The sequence below is a fragment of the Cheilinus undulatus genome, linkage group 15, assembly GCF_018320785.1.
Source record: "Cheilinus undulatus linkage group 15, ASM1832078v1, whole genome shotgun sequence".
Lineage (NCBI taxonomy): Eukaryota > Metazoa > Chordata > Actinopteri > Labriformes > Labridae > Cheilinus > Cheilinus undulatus.
Window position 1 is genome coordinate 20,882,495 of NC_054879.1, and position 19,738 is coordinate 20,902,232.

The following is a 19,738-nucleotide window of genomic DNA, read 5'->3' on the forward strand; positions in this document are numbered from 1 at the left end:
CTTCATAAATAAAATGTATTATTATTATTATTATTATTATTATTAAATAAATGAAATTATTTTTTTTTCATTGAGAGAGTGATTATTACTCAGGTTAAAAATAAAATATGGTTATAACAGATTAACTTTACAATGGACCATTATTTTCCTGACCTCCATGGGCCCTCCAGTTTAGCCAGGCCCTAGAAAGGTATCCCCTTTTCCCCCCTTATGGGTGGCTTTGGTATGGTGGTAAAAATTTGTAAACTGTGCAAGAGTTTTTGCAATACATTTAGGTTTCTTCAAGAATAGAAATATAAGATCAAACGATTGTTAACTACAAAACTAAAAACCTTAGTCAAAAAAGATTATCATCATTAAGGCTGGAAAATAAATTCAGAGAGAAACTTCTGTGCAAACCTTTTATTTAAATAAGCACTTCTGACTAAAACGCCAGAATGAAAGGAATAAAGTCACACAAAAATAATACTCCATGTAAGAAATAGCCAACTAATTATGATACATCTTTACATTCATTAACAGTATGATTTTTCTTGTATACAGAGCATCACTCAACACACAAATATTCACACAAATACTCACACACATTCACTTGAAGACACAGGTTCATCCCTCTACAGTCTGTCAGTGTGCATTTATGAGATGTCTGTTATGCTACATGTCAACCATTAGGACATACAGGGAATAAATAAAGGTTGGCATTGGGATTCAAAGCCCTTCCTCAGCTTCTATTGGTAAAATAAACAGTTCTTTGAGCTGTAAGTGGTCTGTTTAAGCTTTGTGCCCTTAATATTTTATAAATCACAGCAGTGGCACACAAACACATATTTTTAGTTCAGAGGTCAATGTCAGTGTTTTTGCATGTTTTTCTTTTTGTTTTATAATGACTATTATCCCTTATGTATACCCTACATACACATGACATAACTGCTAGTTTCTGGATATGAATGCATTTTCCCCACATCTAAGCGATCCAGTTACTTACATTGATTTATATAGGTCCAGTATGCACCATATCTGCTTTTATTTTTATTGTGCAATGTATTTTTCCAGACTGTGTTGTCAACAGCATGACCACAGGAAAGGCAGATATGATGTTTACTGTCATAGATCAACAACCTCAGGCTCATTTAAAGCATCTGCATATTGTTTTTCATCACTGAAGTAAATGAGAATCAGTGACTGCCTGTGAGGCAGACAATAACAAACACATTAATCAGTCTTTAACACCACAGCAGCTTGTATTGTGTGTGTTAGAGGAAATGAGCTAAAACATGCAAAAACACTGAAATGGCCAAACAGGAGCACTCCAAGGAAACATTTCACTTGCAAAAATATGCACTTTCATCTATATGCAGGCTCATACATTAGCATCTTTAGTGCAGATGGTCAAATGTGCTCTGAAAAACAGTGGGGCTAATATATTAGCATTTTCACGGTGACAGAAAACCATCATTACACATCAAAATTGCCAGAAAAACTGATGGGTTTCTATTTGTGTGTGTTTGTGATGAAGGAGGGGCAGTTAAAAGTAGTCTCTTCTCCGTGAATCATCACTGATGAAGGAGGGGTTCCACTGGGCGGGGTATATGCATGAGTGGCGAGAGCCTGGGAGGCCTGTAAACGGGTAGAGACCGTTTCTCTCCAGGTCTGAGTTTCGCAGTGCAGGCTGAGGGAAAAGAGCACAGGAGGAAAGAAAATGCAGTAGATGTTTTAATTTCATCTGACGTTATGCAGAGATTCATCAATTTTATTAAACATTACCCTCTCATAAAAATGTAGGCTTCTGTTAGATTATTAGAAAAGTAAAGCTGCATGACTACTCACAGAGTAGTAGATATCAGTCATCTGCAGAAGGTTCTTGGTGCTGCCGTTCTCCTGCATCTCAATGGTCTCCCTCCCCCACTCCATCGATATGCGGTTACTTTTAGGGAAGTCTGCATATGGGGACATCTGCATGTCTCCACTCTTGAAGATGATCTTGTTGATGTCATTCTTGTCTCTCCTTAGAGATCAAATACACTTTAATTACCAAAACTTTAAAAAGAAACGTTGTGTTTTAATGCAAATTTAGTAAACAAGTATTTTAAGTTTATCTTTAATATCAAAAAATAGATTTTTAAAATCATTTTTGTACTCATGAACTTGAAAATGTGATAAAGCAGTGCAGCTTGTGTTCCATCGATGATAACAAAAGACTCACTTGCAGCAGGTGACAATCAGAGCAATGAGGAGGATAAGTAGAAGAGCGCCCCCTGCAGGTGACACCACGACTGCAATCAGCTTGTAAACTACAACAAAAAAAACAGCTTGTTAGATAAAAAACTGTGAAAACATGAAAGAATGGTTTTGAAATATAACCGTGCAAGAATAAGAGCTGCACATCCATGTCTTAAAACTGGACAAAAACAGCTTGCACAGATTGGAATGTGTTATCTTCAGGGTTTTTCAGAGCTACTTACAATTTCCACAGTTGAATCCTCCAAATCCAAACATGCATCTAAACAGTAAAAGAACATGCAGTGAAAATGTGGTCTTAGATCTTAGAGTTCAAATACCTTTAAGCAGTAAAGATATGAAACTGAACTTACGGTACACAGGTGCCATTTTCCAGCTTGTAGCCATCTCCACATTCTGCAATAAGTTTCATTTAGACAAAATCCAGTCAGAGGTGGAAATTTAAGCAAAAAATAAAATTACTTGTCTGTAATTCTACTCAAGAAAAAAAGTATTTAATTTAAAGTTTACTTAAAGTACAGAGTACTGAGTAGCCACAGAGTTGTACAGTAAAATGTGATCTTTCCTTTATAGGCAAGAAAAACAGAAGAATAGAGTCAGCCATGTTATTCAGGTAAAGTCACACCTCTATGATGGATCAACACTGTCAAATATATCCAACACTGAAGACTATTTCACTTAGAATGATGTCAGCAATACACAGTTGGAGTTAAAATCAACTCTGAAATGTTTAACCCTGAGATATCAACGGTCCAGTTTTTGCTGTGTACAGCAGCTGCTTTGGATGTGATTTGGAATCATTCCCTCTATGTGCTACTTTGAGTCAACAGGAGTAGATTAAGTACAGGAATATTGTAGTCAAGTAAAAGTACAGTTTCTCTGGTTAGAACTTAGTCAAGTAGGAGTAAGATTACTGATTTAAAAATGTAGTGAATAAAGTAAAAGTACAAGAAAAACTAAACAATTACAACAATTTGAGTAAATGTAATTAGTTACTTTCCACCCCTGCATCCAATTAATCTTTAAATTTTGTCTAGATTATATTCAATATCCTTGATTTCTATAAATTTTACTCATTGACAAGAGCAGATGCAACCAGCCAAATATTCATTTATAATATTTATCCATTTTGGACCTTTACCTAAGCAGGACAGGTCTTCAGGATTGTGTTTGTAGTACCCTGGCAGACACTGGCAGTAGGCGGTGCCGCTGTTGTCCGTGCAGGCGGAGCGCTCCGTATCACACTGAGCCTTTTGGGCCACGCATAGACTTTCCGCTGAAACACAGTGAGGACACATTAGTCACTTCTACTACAAAAAATGAATGTTGAACACCATGATGGGATCAAGAGCATGAAAACACTGAGCATTTTATTCTAGTTCTTGTACCTGTCAAATGTGCAGTATGGTGCAGTTAGAGTTCAAATAATCACTCTCCCTGAAGTTGCTGCATTTATGAAGTTCCCTGGATCTTAATATAACATGCTATCATACTGCAAATTTTCAAACTCTCAGATTGTTAATGCAGTATTCCCTGCAGCATAGCAGCTGAGTGATAAGGTTTGGAGTGATGTTTTGAATCAATTGTGTAAAATGATCTACAACAGGGAATCTTTTTGCAAACTATGCCCCCTAGTGGCTGTACACATTTTCACATCATTTGTGTGAGTCTGCCTTTATTAGAAAGACTAAATGCTGAGTTACAAAATTAGGATTTCTTGCTCTATTTACCATGGTAAGTGAGCTGGTGGTGCAGCACCATCCGGCAGTGAGCCAATGAGGAGCTGCAGTTACTGAGAAACATCTGGATGCTGTTGTAGACCTCTGCACTCGTCACTTCGGTGGAAATGGAAAACATGTTGACAGCTGTGATACGAACCCCTTCGTCTTCTCTGTGGGGAAGAGAACAGAGGTCAGTACAGAGTTCACGCAGACAAAAAGCCCATGTTGGATCATTAATCTGAAACATACTGAAATAGTGACATAAAATCCTCCAGTTTGTTCCTTAATTTTAAAAAGAGGACATGCTTTCCCTGCAGGAATGTTGTTTCTATGTTAAAAAAAAAAAAAGGTGCTTGGTTAAATTAAATGAAAACCAAAACTCAGTGCATTTCCTCCTCTGGACCTAATTAACCTTATGATAATAAGAATTTAAATAGAAATTACAGAATATTTACAAAACTATCTAGTTTATTCTTGGCAAAGACTTACTTTCTGCTTAGCGTGGAGCGGCTGTAACCTCGGATAACTGACAATGACGCATTGAGCTGAGGGGGAGACCAAAAATAAATAGAAATCAGACTTGGTGGACACACATTTCCTCATGAGATGAGCAGTGAAGATGAAGTGATGTGGACTTCCTCTCACCAGCTGGATGATCTCTCTTTGGATCTCATGCAGGGTGGCGCTCTTAAAGACAACAGGGTCATGTGGCTGTCTGTTTACACTGAAGGTTCCCAGGAATGTCTTTGCTATTGAGAGAAAGATACTACTGTCAATCAAAGGGCAGAACAATTCTAAATAAAGATTTAATAAACACTTCCTGTGGGTATTACATTGAGTACTGTGTTTTACCTCTGGTGCAGGTGCGACCATCCTCCAGGTCAAAGCCTAGCGGACATTCACAGGTGAAGGAACCTCGTGTGTTCACACATCTTGACCCAACAGGACAGGGATCCCTTTCACACTCATCCATATCTAGACAAGTACAATGAGTTATTACAACACAGAACAGTGTTTCAAAACAAAAACATACCAACTTTAATTACTCCAAAGAAAAAGTATTTTTGTTTATTTCTACTGTATATTTTATGTTTGAATATATAAGAAACAGCATTTAAAGTAGCCTAGATGTTTACAATGATGTTAAAAAAAATTCACCCTGGTTGCAGGTGGGTCCTGTCCATGCCTGCTGACAGCGGCAGGTGGATGAATAGCCTTCTAAGTTCACACACATCCCTCCATTCATGCATGGGTTTGAAACACAAGGGTTTCCTGGAGGTTATAAAGGAAATCAGAGATTATAGAATATAAAAGCCGTTATTAAACCATGACTAAGAGTTAAGAACAGAGTCATCATTTGGCACACACAGTGGTTTGACACCAACCTTGATTGCGTGGTATGAGTCTCATAATATTGAATACAATCATGTATGTATATACAACGATGCAAACACATCTCAGAGTATTGCACTTAAATGTTGTGGTGCAGCTTCTTTAATACACATAGCCAAGTAAAAAATACAGTAGCATCAACTCAGTCAGAGAAATTAGTCTTAACTGTATCACCTGTATTGAAAAGCCTTACAACATACCTGTAGTCATTTAATTCACTAATCTGCATTTAGTTTAACTAGCTGTAGCTAAATTCATTTAGTTTTAAGAAAACTGCCGATATCTAACAAATTTTCTTAAGCTTTAGGCCATCCTTAATAGTATTACAACACAAATGATGTCAAAAATCAGAATTTCAATCTGCCAAAAAAATCCTGATCCTCACGTGCAACATTGTGTTTTTTTGTTTTTACAAATTCTGTTCTCCAACCGTCAGTCTTTTCTTTTTTGATGACAACTTTATACATAAAAATCGTCTACTGTTGCGGTTCCCAAACCTTTATCTTTTGAACCCTCATCTCCACTTTTATCAAAGAAAACCCCAAGAACCCCCAGCATCTGCACACAAAACAGTGACACATAGCTGTCAATTGACATCATTTTCAAAGCCCCACAGAATGAGAGTAAACTAGTTCCTATCAAAGGTTTGTCCTCATGTTTTTGGTTATTAAGTGCAAATCTGATTTCTGCAGAAAAGAATCCACTACTGTGGCAGCACTCACAAAGCTTCCCAAGCACAAAGAGTTTGGCGAGATTTTTTGTAAAGTCATCATGAAATTTTTGGTAACATTTTAGTTTAGTAGGCCCTTATTACCAAGAAATTTTATTGTAATATTGCTAATTACTTAGTAAATTGTCAAAACTTTAATGTAATAACCTAGTAATAAGTTGGCGTGTTACCAAGGAATATCTTTGTTAAATTAAGAAAAGTATTTACCTAGTAATAAGGTTTCAATTATCAAGCAATTCCTCTTAATATTATGGCAGTTCTGTGGTAATTAGGTGGTATTTCACCCTAACCCCCTAAGCCTAAGCCTACCCTCACCCAACCCTAACCCTGTTAATATTGTGGAAATTCTCTGGTAATTAGGTGGTATTTTATTAATTTCTCGTTCAAAAGTGTTAAATGCCCAAAAGCATTCTGGGAAAACTATGAAGATTAAGGGATGATTGTCAAATACTTTGAGTAAAATGAAAAAATATACTAAATGTGATTGAGTACTGTTTACTTAGAACTAAAAATGTGTTCTATCAATTCAGCAAAATAGAGATGAATTAGCAGATTGGATTTTTGAGTTAACACAACTCGTTTGTTAATAACCTTTCATTGTTTGGTCTTACGGTATAGTTTTAAATCCACCCATCCATTATCTAAACCACTTGTCCCGTCCCATGCTGCAGGGGATAGGGTGGAGCCAATCCCAGCTGTCACTGGGTCACCATTCCAGTTATTTAAAAGGCCTACCCTTAAGTATGACATACTGTAATTTATCAAACAGAGATGTTAATTTCAAACAATGTTCATGACTGTTTCTAACTTATGGATTTCTCAGCCCATTTCCTTTCTTATCAACTTCACAGAAAGAATGTGTTCTGCCTGGCAACAAGGTCAACCCCGCCTCCTCACTAAAACAAATTATCTGTACTCTCCATGTTTAGGGTTTCTCTTGCTCTAAGAATGGTCCTCATTTCTAAGCAAAGACTCCTTGCTGGGATTTTTTACTCTACAATACGAGCTCTATAACACCTGTTCTCAGAATGTTTGTGGATACTGACCAAAGGAATATATTACGACATTTGAAACATTTCAAATACTTTGACCACAAAATCTTAATTCTATATATCATATTAATTAATACTAGAGTAAAAAAGAAATGTGATGATTTAATGATTTAATCTTTCTTTAGTTTTTGATTTTTACATGAAATAATGTCTTTTTATATTTAGAATTAATCAGACTTCATAAATGAAGTTATTGCTAAAGAGTTCCCAAAGTCCTTCTTGTAAATTCATTATGAGTTGATGAATATTACATAAAATGAAGGGAGTATAAATCACTTACTTGGAAGCAGTGATGCCTTCGTGGTGCTGAAGCCAGTTGGTGTAGAAGTAGTCACCGGTAGCTCTGTAGCCCCACTGCCTGTCTGTTTCCCTGTTGTCAGCAGGGTCTGTGTACTCCTGGTCGGTGTGCTTTGGGTGTAGGTGGTGGTCATGGTCTGGGTGGTTGCTGTGGTGACTTCCAAACTGCCTGTGCTGGTTTCCGTTTGAAGTCTGGTGACATTTGTAGGCTGAGTTTCCCCAGTAGAAGGCCCCTGCGTGTGGCTGGGTGACAAGCTTTGAGTTGGGTGAGCTGCAGAGGTCTGCAGGGTGGAGGCTGTGGTAGGGAGTGTAGTGTAAGGGATGGTAGACTCAGAGGGTGACTCTTGGGTGGAGCTGCTGGTGGTGCTTATAAAGCTGAAGGAGGATGGAGGCGGAGGAGGGGTGGGTGTAGAGGTTGTAGAGGTGAAGGCAGTGGCTTTAAAAGTGTCCTCCTCTGTTGTCTGTGATCTGTGAAAAAAAAATACAAAAAACCCCACAAGTGACATGATGACAATCAAGCGTATCCTCTACAACATTTGTTAAAGTAACAGGACTGTCCGACTGCACTATCAGATGTATTTATAAGCTTACTTGTTGAGTGCTTATTTGCCAGCAGGGGGTGCTAGAGCCACAGATATTCATTTCCTTTACAACTACATTACTGGATTGAACAGAGTATTCTGTAATTTTATGTGTGTCACACAAAAATTTTACACATTTTGCTAATACTTCCCTCTTGATCACAGTTTAGACTTTCAGATAGAGAAAATGTCCCTTGTTAATGTTTTTTTGTGTGTTTTTGTGTGCTATATGTCTTATTGTCAGGCACTTTTAACTATCTTGTAAAGCTGTCTTGTATTCCAATATTGGAATCTTGCTGATATCCAATATGCCGATATTTACAGATTCATTTTAGCTGATACTAATATCGATACTAATACTTGAATGGCCTTTCTCCCCTGATTGCTCATTTTGGCCAGGCGATCCAAGTCATGACAAACCTCTTCCACGTGAGAATTATGGAGGCCACTGTACTCAAGGGAACTTTCAGTGAAGCAGAAGTTCTATGTTGTCTTCCCAAGATCTGTTCCTCACAGCAATCCAGTCTCTGAGCTCTGCAGGCAGTTCCTTTAACCTCATGTCTTAGTTGTTGCTCTGATATGTACTGTCGGCTGTGAGGCTTTCTTTTGAGAGGTGTGTGCCTTTAAAAATCATGTCCAATCAATTAAATTTACCACAGGTGGACTCCAGTTAAGGTGTGGAAACATCTAAGCAAAGATTAAGAGAAATGGGAGTAACCTGAGCTAAATGTCAAATTTTTTGCAAAGGGTCTGAATACTAGTGTCAATGTGATATTTTAGTTTTTTAAATTATTTTTTTAAATTACAAAAAAAATCTTAGATTCAGTTTTTGCTTTGAGATAATGGGGTACTGAGCGCAGATTAATGAGAATAAATCAGATTTTTTTTAAATGTAGCATTAGGCTGCAACAGAAAAAAATTAAAAATTTGAGGGGGCTGAATAATGAACTGTATATGTAGAAAAACTAAGTTAAAAAAGGCTGTGCTGCAAAAATGTCATGTTTTTGTGATATGGTCCTTTCAAATAAAAATATAAAATCTAGAGTAAAATCTATTAATATTGATCGATTTTTCAATACCAAAGCAACAAAAATACAAGCCCTTGCACCCCATATCAGGTAATTTCAGGTAATTTCATGCTTTAATTATAAAAAATTGCAGGACAAGTCCTGCACACTGTCTAAATCATTAGATATGCAGCTAGCCATTCTGTTGCCAAATACTGCCTTTACCTTTTATAAATTAGACAGTGCGCTTTTTTTTTTTAGCTTGATGCATCTTCGGGTTAAAGAGTGAATATCTTAGGTTATTTAAGGCATTTTTGGCACGAGTGATGATTAAAATGAAAGAAACTGTATCTTAATAATGCATGTGGAATTAAAAAGTATCAAACAAATTGGACAACTTTCACATAAATGAGTGTAGAAATATTGTCATTATATCGCATTTATAATGAAGCCTGCCCTTTTTTGCCAGATCCTTTAATATTTATCCTGGCAACATTATCCTATTATCTATATAAGTATTAATATGATACAAGGTTTAATAACAATGAGACAAACCTTTCTGTTACCGTTACAGGTGTTGTGGTGAGAAAGGCCTCAGTAACCAGCACTGGAGTTTCTGTCAGAGAGTGGTCCACTTCAGATGTACTGCTGCTGACTGGAGGGGGTGCTGTGGTCAGACTCCAGCTCACATTGTGTTCTCCTGTCTGTGATAAAAACCCATCAGTGCTCCCCTGGTTCTGAGTGCTGAAGCCATGGGCTCTTGTGGAGGACTCAGTGAAGGTTCTAACATGAGAGTCCACCTCCTGATCTGTCCCTGAGATGTTAGCAAGACCTTCATTAGGTGGCGTGAGAGGTGGAGTGGAGGAAACTGATACTTCTGATTGGTCAGTGCTGAGCTCTGTCACTCTGAGGGGTGGTGTTGAGTCAGAGGTGACCTCTGATGTGGAGTTGTGTTGATACTGGGTGCTGTTATGTTGTCTGTGAAAATGCTGGATTCCTCTGGGCTCCCCTGGGCTCCCACTCTCTGAGAAACTTCCCCTGGAGGTCTGGGTCAAGTGCTGGTCTGTTGTGTCTCTGCTCTCAGTCCTTGTGGATGGCTCACTGTGGGTGTAGTCTTCAGTCTTAGCTGCATTTCCCCAGGTGGACACAGACTGATAGGAGTTGGAGTCATCCGTAAAGAAAGAGGAGGTGCTGTTGTTAGAAGAGGAGGTGACAGACAGCAGGGTCCTCTCCCCAGCTCTGCTGATGGTGGTAGAAGTGTAGGTGCTGTCTGTGTGGACGGTTGATATATCTCCGAGTCGGAGAGTGGTATCTGGGCTGTCCTGTGGCAATCTGTCCTCCTCTGTGGACGTCCAGAAATGAGCCTCCTTCCATGACACAGCAGGGGAGGAGTCTGACACCTGGTCTGTGTTAGTGAAGCCCTTCCAGGCCCCGCTGCTGCTGCTGCTGCTGCTGCTGCTGCTGGCCTCAGTGGTGACTACAACCAGGGTGGAGGTGAGAGGCTCAGTGGACAGGCTGGTGGACTCCAGTGAAAGGCTGCTTGTTTCTGTCTGAGTCTGCTCAGTGTCTGGGAGAAGGGAGGAGGAAACAGTTTTACAATCTTAGTTTTTCAAATGCATTATTCAGGAAAGACTAAGGCATATTACTTTTTTTTATCTAATTGTATTTTTACAGGGATAAACCCGAGCATTGATTAAACACTGGAATCAGCCAATATCACTGTTGACAAACATCAGCCTTCAGCAAATAATGTGGTATGAACAGATATCAGTCTCAAATGTTAATCTGATGTGTCCAGTCAATTGACCGGTGGCATCTAATACATGTGACTGCTGGGTCACATAAGTATCGGTAATTTGTTTTTTAAGACATAGATATGGCGTGCAAGCTGCCTGAGGGCACTATTGAGGGGTGGGTAGGAGGATTGACACGACGCTGGTCGTGCTTTAGATGTCCATACATAATTACCAGGGGCATGGGAAAATAATCTAGGGAAAAAAAAATTACATACACTATATTGCCAAAAGTATTCGCTCACCTGCCTTGACTCGCATATGAACTGAAGTGACATCCCATTCTTAATCCATAGGGTTTAATATGATGTCGGTCCACCCTTTGCAGCTATAACAGCTTCAACACTTCTCAGAAGGCTTTCCACAAGCTTTAGGAGTGTGTTTATGGGAATTTTTGACCATTCTTCCAGAAGTGCACTTGTGAGGTCACACACTGATGTTGGATGAGAAGGCCTGGCTCTCAGTCTCCGCTCTAATTCATCCCAAAGCTGTTCTATCGGGTTGAAGACAGGACTCTGTGCAGGCCAGTCAAGTTCATCCACACCAAACTCTCTTATCCATTACTTTATGGACCTTGCTTTGTGCACTGGTGCACAGTCATGTTGGAACAGGAAGGGGCCATCCCCAAACTGTTCCCACAAAGTTGAGAGCATGGAATTGTCCAAAATCTCTTGGTTTGCTGAAGCATTCAGAGTTCCTTTCACTAGAACTAAGAGGCCAAGCCCAGCTCCTGAAAAACAACCCCACACCATAATCCCCCCTCCACCAAACTTTACACTTGGGACAATGCAGTCAGACAAGTACCGTTCTCCGAGCAACCACCAAACCAAGACTCGTCCATCAGATTGCCAGATTGAAAAGCGTGATTCGTCATTCCAGAGAACGCATCTCCACTGCTCCAGAGTCCAGTGGCGGCGTGCTTTTACACCACTGCATCCGACGGTTTGCATTGCTGTGATGTATGGCTTGGGTGCAGCTGCTCGGCCATGGAAACCCATTCCATGAAGCTCTCTATGCACTGTTCTTGAGCTAATCTGAAGGCCACATGAAGTTTGGAGGTCTGTAGTGACTGACCCTGCAGAAAGCTGGTGGCCTCTGCGCACTATGCGCCTCAGCATCCGCTGACCCCACTCCGTCATTTTACGTGGCCTACCACTTCATGGCTGAGTTGCTGTCGTTCCCAATTGCTTCCACTTTGTTATAATACCACTGACAGTTGACTGTGGAATATTTAGGAGCCAGGAAATTTCACGACTGGACTTGTTGCACAGGTGGCATCCTATCAAAGTACCACTCTGGAATTCACTGAGCTCCTGACACTCTGAGTTGCAACTTGTGGTAGGCTCTTTTGTGTTTTTTTTCAAACACTGCATGGATATAATAATAATTATCTTTTTTTTTTTTAATTAAACACTAAAAAAATTTTAATTTTGAACTCGTGATGAAACTGATACAGTCTTCTTAAAGCTGCAAGGAGGATTTTTGTGCATGCATTTAGTTTTGAACTAAACTGTGCCTCTTATTTCTTCATGATATTGTCCTATGCATACATAAGAAGTGTTTTTAATTTATATCCTCTTTTTGGTTGGAATTCAATGAATGCTATCACTTACTGTGCACTTTTTTTAAAGGCTGTTTTTGAAGTGTGGTCTATCTGACTTTGTCAGAAAACTCCCCCTAGCAGAGTTTATCAGCATTAAAAATAACTCACTAAAATTTAATTCAGTTTTGTTTCTTAAATTTAACTCTTTTTTTTTTTTTAAATGTTAGCAAAAAATCTCACTTAAGCTTTGAAGCAAATAATTGTCTATTTTTACTGAATGCCATTTGCGCTATCTGTCAAATAAAGGAGTTTCATAGTGATGATTTGTCAGCTAATCCCTAAATAAGTGTCAGTCAGGGGATTTACGACAAAGAGACAACAACTTAATGTAACATAAAGTGTACCTTAACTCTGTGTCTAGCTTAAAATTTAGCTACTTAAACACTGAAGCAGCTCAAATCAAGGATCTGGCATTTTTTATCTGAAGAAATAAACTGAAACTATTTAAGCATACTTCAACATGTGGCCACCAGAGGGGGCTTGTCAGTCTGTATCTACACTCTGTGGACAGCAGGAAGATGCTGCACAGAGAACTGCTGCTCATTGCAGACAATGATTTCTGGGTGGAGAACAATTGGCAGTGGGGCTTGTCTACTCCAACAAAGGCATGAGGTCCTAAATGTGGCACTGACCGTCTCCGCTGGGAATCAGCCATTTCCTTCCTAAAGCTGAGCGAGCAGAAGGCCCTGGCAGAGAAGTGTCACTGTGGATCTGGGTGTGTTTTCATGTTCAGTGGCTGTGTGGATTTTTTTTTTTAGCCTGACCAAAAACCGTTGTGCAGCCATAAAAGTGTCATGAAAGGAATGTTGCTGGAGAATGGGGATTGTGATTTAGATAAATGTTATTCTTAAAGTTTGCTGTAACTATACACAGAAAAGAAAGGAACCATGTAAAGAGAGTAAGGAGAATGAAAAGAAGGCCAGAGATGTTGCAGCTACAACTGGTTCTCTGAAATGTCTTCATATTTGAACATACAGCTGAATTTATTATTATGAAATAATGTCTTTAAAGCCAAACTCAGAGCCTAACAGTTATTGTCTGACAAAGATGTAAGCCTCTGGGAACACTGGACAACTATTTAATAATTCCAGTATAACCAGCAGTTTTTTAGCCTGATTCACAGTGCTTTTTAAAGCCGTGATATAGGAATGGGCGATATCCTATTGTTTGCGATATACCGTGAAAAAAACTTAAAACGATGGGAAAACGCCATTCAACGATAATTACGATAAACTATGATTGATGGCGAATGTGTCAGCGACCGTCGTGCACACATACGTCATCAGCTGCGACACACTCATAACTCGCGTGCAGAAACATAACAAACATGACCGAAGGCGGAGTTGAAACAGAGGATGAGTTTGTTGTTAAACGAGGGGCTACCTCCGTTATCATTATCTTTTAGTTCTAAAAACTGTAAGAAAGCTCACTGTGGTAAAATACCTTACCTCATACGCACATTTGTCCAGATATATCTGCAGTACTCAAATACTGTAAGAAAGCTCACTGTGGAAAAATGCCCCACCTCAGATGTACGTTTGCACTGATTAATGTAAACATTCTTAAAATCTTACCTACCTTATGTAAATCTGCCCACATCCTTGCTTATGTATACATTCTGATCATGTCTAATCAGCATTCTTGAACCCTTTGCACATCTTGCAACCATACTATCAAAGCAAACAGAATTGCATATAATAGAAAATAAAATACCCCCATACCTCTAAATAATGTAATGTAATGTTAATGTTAATGTTAAATGTACCTTTTTCAGCATCGTGTGTGTAAGAGAAGAAAAACACAAAGCTTGGCTACAAGTGCATGCGTGTCTGTGTGTGCGAGGTCTGTCTGCGTCTATCACAGATGCTGAGCTCTCTGACAGCCCGTTATCTGGCCCGTCTCCAGATGCAAGGGACTGGAACAACAGCACTGTGAGGATGAGCGTTGGTGCTGGACAGTATCCTGACAGCCAACACACACCAACCAGCAGTGACTATCCAAAAAACCAACGGAGGGGAGAGTTCAACTGTGGAACAGCCAGCCAACTGGGAGTCTGCAGAGAGAACTGGGCCACTGGACTATTTCTCTCTCACTTCCTCTGCATTTGTCATTCTTTTTATTTCATTTTCTTTCTCTGGATACGGTCCAGGCAACTAAACTCAGACTGGAACGCGATGCTGGCAACAAGTGTCAGACACTCCCAGATTTTCTATCTCAGCTGTCAATAGTTCACAATGTTTGGTCTGTGCAAAATAAAATGATCTAAGCAACTGTGTGGGTTGCATATTAGTTTAAGTAAAAACAGAAAGTTTGATAAGAATCAGTAATAACATTACAAATGAGTGAATGCTTCATATGGTGCTGCTGTCACATGTTAAGCCATATTTAGGATTCACAGCTCACTTTGTAGGTTTATCATCAGGTAGGTGTCACCAGAAGACCTTATTTGGGACAAAGTGTGGAGTAAGGTTGACATCAGGGTGAAATAAACAAATACATTCCACTTTATTATGCTACATTCTAAATTACTCTTCACCGCTGAGCAAATCTCTAAGCATTTTCATTATTTTTGTGGAATCACAATAGCTCCTTCCAGGTCTGGATGGGTCAATCACAACTGAATCAAAGGGGAAAACTCTCTCGAAAAATACTTTTATGATGTCCAGATCAACACCGACAACTCTGTCAAACTTGATACTCAGAACAGCACTCAGCCTTTGTGTTTCTCTTTCCTGGGAAAAAAAATGTACAATTCAAAATACTGGTACTCAGCCGGTGGGTGAGGACTCAAAAGTGAGATTCAGAGAGGTTTTCAGTGGGTTGCAGATTTGGGATGAAAAGTGGCATAGAGCCAATGATGTATGGAAGCCCCTAAGCAGACATAAATCCACAGGTTTTATGTCATTTCTTTTTGCTGTGTTAAGAAGTGAATTTTGGTTGTTCTAAACTTATATAAATATTTTTTGGATACAAATGTTTTCCATGATGTGTGTTAACTTCACAATATCCCTTGAAAGCCAAAATGTTCATGATCTTATGGGAAATAGAGTAAAATAAAACGCCTGTACACATGTGCTCCAGAGGACTTCTGTAATGATGTGCTTGTGTCTCTTTTTCTGTATGTTCTGTGCCAATTAATTTTCATGCTGCAACTTTTCAAGAGAGTGTTTGAAAATATGGGCTGTGATTTCTCTTAAAGAGGGTAGTGTTGGGTCCTGAGGATAGACTGGTTGAGAACCATTGCTTTAAAAATGTTGAATCTGAGATTTACTGCTACAAGAATCACTTTCAGACAGTAGCACAGGGAACCATATACGGTCACTTCCTTCATGGCCCATGTCCAACTCTGCGATACAGTAGAACCGGAATGATTTATCAGCGGAGATTGGAATACGTCATGGAAAGTGACATCACCCATCCAGCCAATCAGCAGTGGCCAGAAGCATCTCCAACTTACTGTTTCCTCCAGAACTCGCAAAATGCTGCTTTACATATCTTTTGGCTCCAAACAAATGGCCTTAACTGACCACGATAAGTTGATAAAAACTCACACATTATACAAGTAATAGTGCTGTAACTTTAGTATGAAAAATAGAGGAACCATGTTGAATCATATGCCCGTGTAGGGTGTAAAATGTTGCCTATACTAATTTAAGACATATGTGATCTAGCTACCTCGCTTAGGGTGTTTTCCTGACACAACTAATTTTATTTAGAGTAAAAGTAGCCTACATTATAGTGTAGTCAGATGTTGGCACAGTTTTCTGAAAATTAAAGAGCAACCCAGTGGTACATTTTCACTAATTTCTAGATTTTTTTAAGGTATAAATAGAAAAAAGGTTTGATTTTTGGTGGGTTTTTTTTTTTTTTTACGGTTTTATTGTATCTATGTAGTTTACATTGTTTTATAATTTGACTGTAAACTTTATTTCTGCTTAAATTAATTCAGAAATTTAAAATTTTGGATTTTTTTCAGGTTTTGTGATTGAATTATTAGGAAAAACAAGTGGTATAAATAATGAAATATGTGATTCAAGTCAGTTTTCTAACAGTATACCAGTTTGACTAGTACACTTTAATAATAAAATTCACTTAAGTGAATACCTGTGATGATTATAGGTGTTCTTGTCTTTAGTAGAGGTCAGAATCTAAAGACAGCCTCACCAACTTTAACTCTGAGCCTGAGGAGACACTGCAGCCATCTCAGATGGCTATGTGAGGTTTGACCTGTCCCCGTTTGATTCCCCATGATCTAAGTTTTACTGAGACCACCATGTTGATTCCTCCTTATGTTTTTTTAATGTCCTTCAAAAAGTAATTTTTGTCAAATAAATATTCTGTATCTAAATAAATTTTTACGTGTAAGAATCAACTCGTTTGACTTTATCTGTGTGTTTATTTTTTTCCATTTTTAACATTTTATTATGCATACACTTCATGGAATATTTTTACCATAAACAGGCAAGGAACCACATATGGACACTTCACTGATTTTCACCCAGAAAAATCAATATATGTGACAAAAGTAAAAACATCTGGGGATGTCAACCAATAATATGGTTTACATTTCAAACTTCCAAGTGTCTGAATGAGTGCCCTATAAAGAAATGACAGTATTTGTAACACTGCTAATATGTTAACATCAGAACTACAGCAATTTATGCAAGGCTTTTAAGCAGAACAGGTGGAAGCTTTATTTTCTCTCAACATCCATCTGTCATAAACCTCTCCACCCTGCTCATGAAAAGTAAAAGTCCATCCAAATTCAGATGTTTTATGAAACTGTTTTGAAGAGTAACACCTGGCAGTGGTTCACGGCATGTCCTGATAATCAAAGTTCTTTCTTGAAGTCCTTCATTCATGTCCTCAGGGTTTAACTCTTACAAGGGCTTGAGTTCAGCCAGCTGCATGGGCAAGGATTGTGTTTTGCTTGCTTCACTTCATTATTGTGCCAAGACCTTCAATTTGAGGGAAAAACTCTTATCACTGTTGAAACTTTGATAAAAAATATTCATTAAGACCCGAGCACAATATTAAAGTGAACCTGTACTTACGCAAACCCTGAGAATTCATCTCCCAACATCTTGGCTATAAATATGCATACAGAATGAAAACAAACATGCTTTTAAGATGGATTGGACTCATTCAACACTCGTATTTGCATAGAGAAACAAGAAATTTTGTTGTTCTCTCAAATTGTTTCCTTTTGTAAAAATTAAAGGTATATTCTAGCTGTACTTTGTAAGGTCAATTCTGCAAATTTGTAAATCATCTCTTGATTAAAGGCTTTATTTAGCAGTGAGGATCTTTAGTCTAATAAATAAACTGATGGGCTGAAAAGCATATTTTTCTTTGCAAACTGGCATGTGTGAAAAGGTCAACATGCACAACAAAAGTAGTCCATCAGTTGGCTTTAGTAGCATTTCTGAGATATCTGAACTTTCTGCTGGTGAGTTATTATCATAACCACAAAAATGAGAATATCTCAAGTCTATTTTACATGTTTATTATAAAATGCATTTAACAACTGGCCATTTGATTTATTTTCTCAACCCCAAAAATATATTTCCAAGCTTCTTTTAAGCTCTATTTTTAAAAAGGCCTCCAAATTGAAGGGTAAATTAATGATTTTGTGAACTAAGAAGGCCAGTTATTAAAAAGAAACAGCCCTATAGCATAGACTACTGGGGGGAACAAACGCACTTGTTCAATGGCAATGAGGATAAATTGAAAACCACATAAATTTAATCTTCAGCAGATTTATCTACTATCAGACATAGCTGAATAATTCATAATTCAATCTAGCCTACTCTATGAATACATTTGTGGTAAAGGGGTCAATGATACCCCCACAAATCCTGATATCTAAAACTGATTTGAAAAATTAGCTTTTCTGTGGCGTTCCCACTGTGTCCTCAAGCTATTGCTAACGATTACTGTGCTGTAATTAAGAATTAACACACCTTATCTTGTTATTGTAGAGGATGAATTAGTTGTTATGGGTTTTAATGGGCTTACACTTGTCTGGTAATAATAACACTTGTTTCAGCAGGCCTCGGTGACAGAGCTCTTACCGAAGTTTCCAGCAGCTGCAGTGTGCGTCTCAGCAGCGTGTGTGAGCAGGATGTTCCTCTGTGATGGTGATAAATTCTCGCTGGAGGATGAAGTTGAAGTTGCATTGTTTTCTACGTCACTCAGTTCGTTCGTGCCGGTTGTGAAATAGAATCCCGCCGTTACCGGATCTGTGATGTTGTTACTTAGGGTCCCTGCCCAGAGGGGCCCCGGTAGACCCACCAGGAGGACCGACAGAGACAGACTGAGGACGTGATTCAAAAACCACGTTTCCATGCTTTCTAGGACCCCAAACAAGTCGCCGATAGTTTCCTAAAAGTCGAGAAAAGGCCGAGGAGTCTCCCGGGGACACCATCAGAGAAGCACTTCGACTCTTAGTGAAGTTTCACGAGAATTAAATAAATCCTGGTAGAGGTCCGGAGGAGGTCCACTGTTCGGACGGCGGGGAACGGAAGATAACAGACCCGAGGCAGCAGCCTGTTATCACAGCGAGGAGCCCGGGCTCCTCCTACTCTGCACACACACACACACACACACACACACACACACACACAGAGCTTACGCACGCGCAAAGCTTTCACGCACGCGCAATAGTTTTCCCCTCTATCCTGTCGGTGGCTGCCTCTGCTGCTTTCAGGTGTCGTGGGAAGCCATGCAATTAAAAAATTGCAGATGAACATTTATCAGTCATGAAGACTGACCATTTAGAGACCCTTCACTTTGCTCTAGTCTGACCCACAATCCCTAAAAGACACTAAAGTAGTGCCATATACTCAAAGGTGGAAAAAAGTAAACAACTATTGTACTCAGGTAAAAGTACAGTTTCTCTGGTTAAATCATACTGAAGCAAAAGTGAAATTACAGGCCTACAAATCTACCTGAGTAAAAAGTATTTAAAGTAGCTACTGTGGAGTTGTACAGTAAAGTATTTCCTTATTGGCAAGAACAAGAGAACATATCTCCAACCAGGTAATACAGGTGAAGACACATCTCTAGAACAAAGTTAAATACACAGCAACACTTGAAGTGTTATTTCAAATAACCTAAATTCAAATTTAACATTTTAAAATTCACAGACTGGAACACTAACTCAGTGGATAACTTCATGCATTGTGCAAATGTGTCCAACAACAATCCACTAGAAACACAAAAGACCAAAAGACCCCCAGCAGGATTCACTGCACAACAGGAAACATCTAAACACAACCAAACACATAGCCTATACAAATAGATCTAACCACTCTGCCCAAGA

The 19,738-nt window shown here is 38.8% G+C and overlaps 1 protein-coding gene across 1 annotated transcript; it reads right to left on the minus strand.

Moving 5' to 3' along the window:
- Positions 1-387: 387 nt before the first annotated feature.
- heg1 (heart development protein with EGF-like domains 1) lies at positions 388-18,940 on the minus strand. The gene is made up of 14 exons (XM_041806726.1): positions 18,489-18,940; positions 9,574-10,585; positions 7,414-7,898; positions 5,118-5,231; positions 4,812-4,934; positions 4,605-4,708; positions 4,449-4,504; positions 3,969-4,129; positions 3,380-3,514; positions 2,592-2,634; positions 2,463-2,500; positions 2,204-2,291; positions 1,828-2,005; positions 388-1,669 (listed from the first exon to the last, which is right to left on the minus strand). Exons 1-14 carry the CDS (start codon positions 18,760-18,762, stop codon positions 1,526-1,528), a joined length of 2,955 nt encoding a protein of 984 aa, XP_041662660.1. The 5' UTR covers positions 18,763-18,940; the 3' UTR covers positions 388-1,525.
- Between the last annotated feature and the right edge of the window lie 798 nt (positions 18,941-19,738).